Here is a 955-nt window from a genome sequence, read left to right as displayed (position 1 = left end):
AGAGAGAGAGAGAGAGAGAGAGAGAGAGAGAGAGAGAGAGAGAGAGACATCCAATGTCTAAGTTGTTTTGCAGAAAATATGTTCCCAGATTTCTGTCAATTGACACAGAATGGAGTACTCTTAAGATATCTAAATTATTTACTCTCCCGTGTCTGGTGGTTTTGAGTCAATAACCAAATCTCCGGGAGGTAAGTCTAGGGAGGAGATGCTAGGAAAGCTAGCTTCTCAATGAACTGGCTCTCCTAAAACAGCCACAATTCCAGAGTCCCTGTCCGAACCCAGTGAAAACTTACCCAGCTGCCGCTCGCGGCCTGAGCGCTCCTGCGCTTCTCAGGCATGGCTGACGCCTTGGGTGAGGCCACCGCCTTCCACCCCGGCTCCTCCGGCGACTCCCCGTCCGTGCTCATGCCGCCGTCATGCCAGAGCAGGTTCGGATCGCTGCAAGACACCGGCGACGCCGCAACTGCGGCGGCGGGGCCCGAGCCTTCATGGGCTCCGCGGTCCGCAGCGGCCTGCCGCTCGGGCGGCGGCGCCAGTGGCGACACCGGCTGCTGAGGGGACGCCGAGGCTGAATCCGTGCAGGAAGCGAACAGGGCCCTCAACTATGCAATGGTGGTCGTGAACACAGGACCCCGACACTGGCAGTGAGGCGCTATCGTCGTGCCTAACAGTCGGGAGACGGCGTCCCGCCCAGAGAACTCAGCAAAGGCAGCTCCCGCCTAGAACGCCCACCCCTCTCAAGTAGCTCAGGCAAGCTCCGCCTCGTCTGCGTAGCGCATGAAAAATACGTCATCTTCTAGGGACTCCAGGCCTATTGCTTTTTACCGAGACTGGAAGGACACAAAGCCATCCTGGTTGGGCTAGACAGGCTAGTGACTGAGTCCTAGGGCCTGTTTCCTCCTCCTCCCCCGGGCTAGGCATTCACCACACCTTCCTTGTGTGTGTGTCTGTGTGT

At 58.0% G+C, this 955-nt stretch overlaps 1 protein-coding gene across 1 annotated transcript in view; it reads right to left on the bottom strand.

Annotated features, from left to right (window-relative positions):
- The window catches only part of Mfsd14b (major facilitator superfamily domain containing 14B), a 60,498-nt gene extending 60,057 nt beyond the window's left edge, over positions 1-441 (bottom strand). The window contains exon 1 of the mRNA XM_028781992.1: positions 294-441. Within this exon, the coding sequence (XP_028637825.1) occupies positions 294-407 (114 nt within the window). The 5' untranslated portion in view covers positions 408-441. The remainder of the gene's footprint in view (positions 1-293) is intronic.
- Between the last annotated feature and the right edge of the window lie 514 nt (positions 442-955).

The sequence above is a fragment of the Grammomys surdaster genome, unplaced genomic scaffold, assembly GCF_004785775.1.
Source record: "Grammomys surdaster isolate TR1022 unplaced genomic scaffold, NIH_TR_1.0 632, whole genome shotgun sequence".
Taxonomy (NCBI): domain Eukaryota; kingdom Metazoa; phylum Chordata; class Mammalia; order Rodentia; family Muridae; genus Grammomys; species Grammomys surdaster.
Note: the sequence above shows the minus strand (reverse complement) of the source record. Positions and strands in the feature narration are given on the sequence as shown.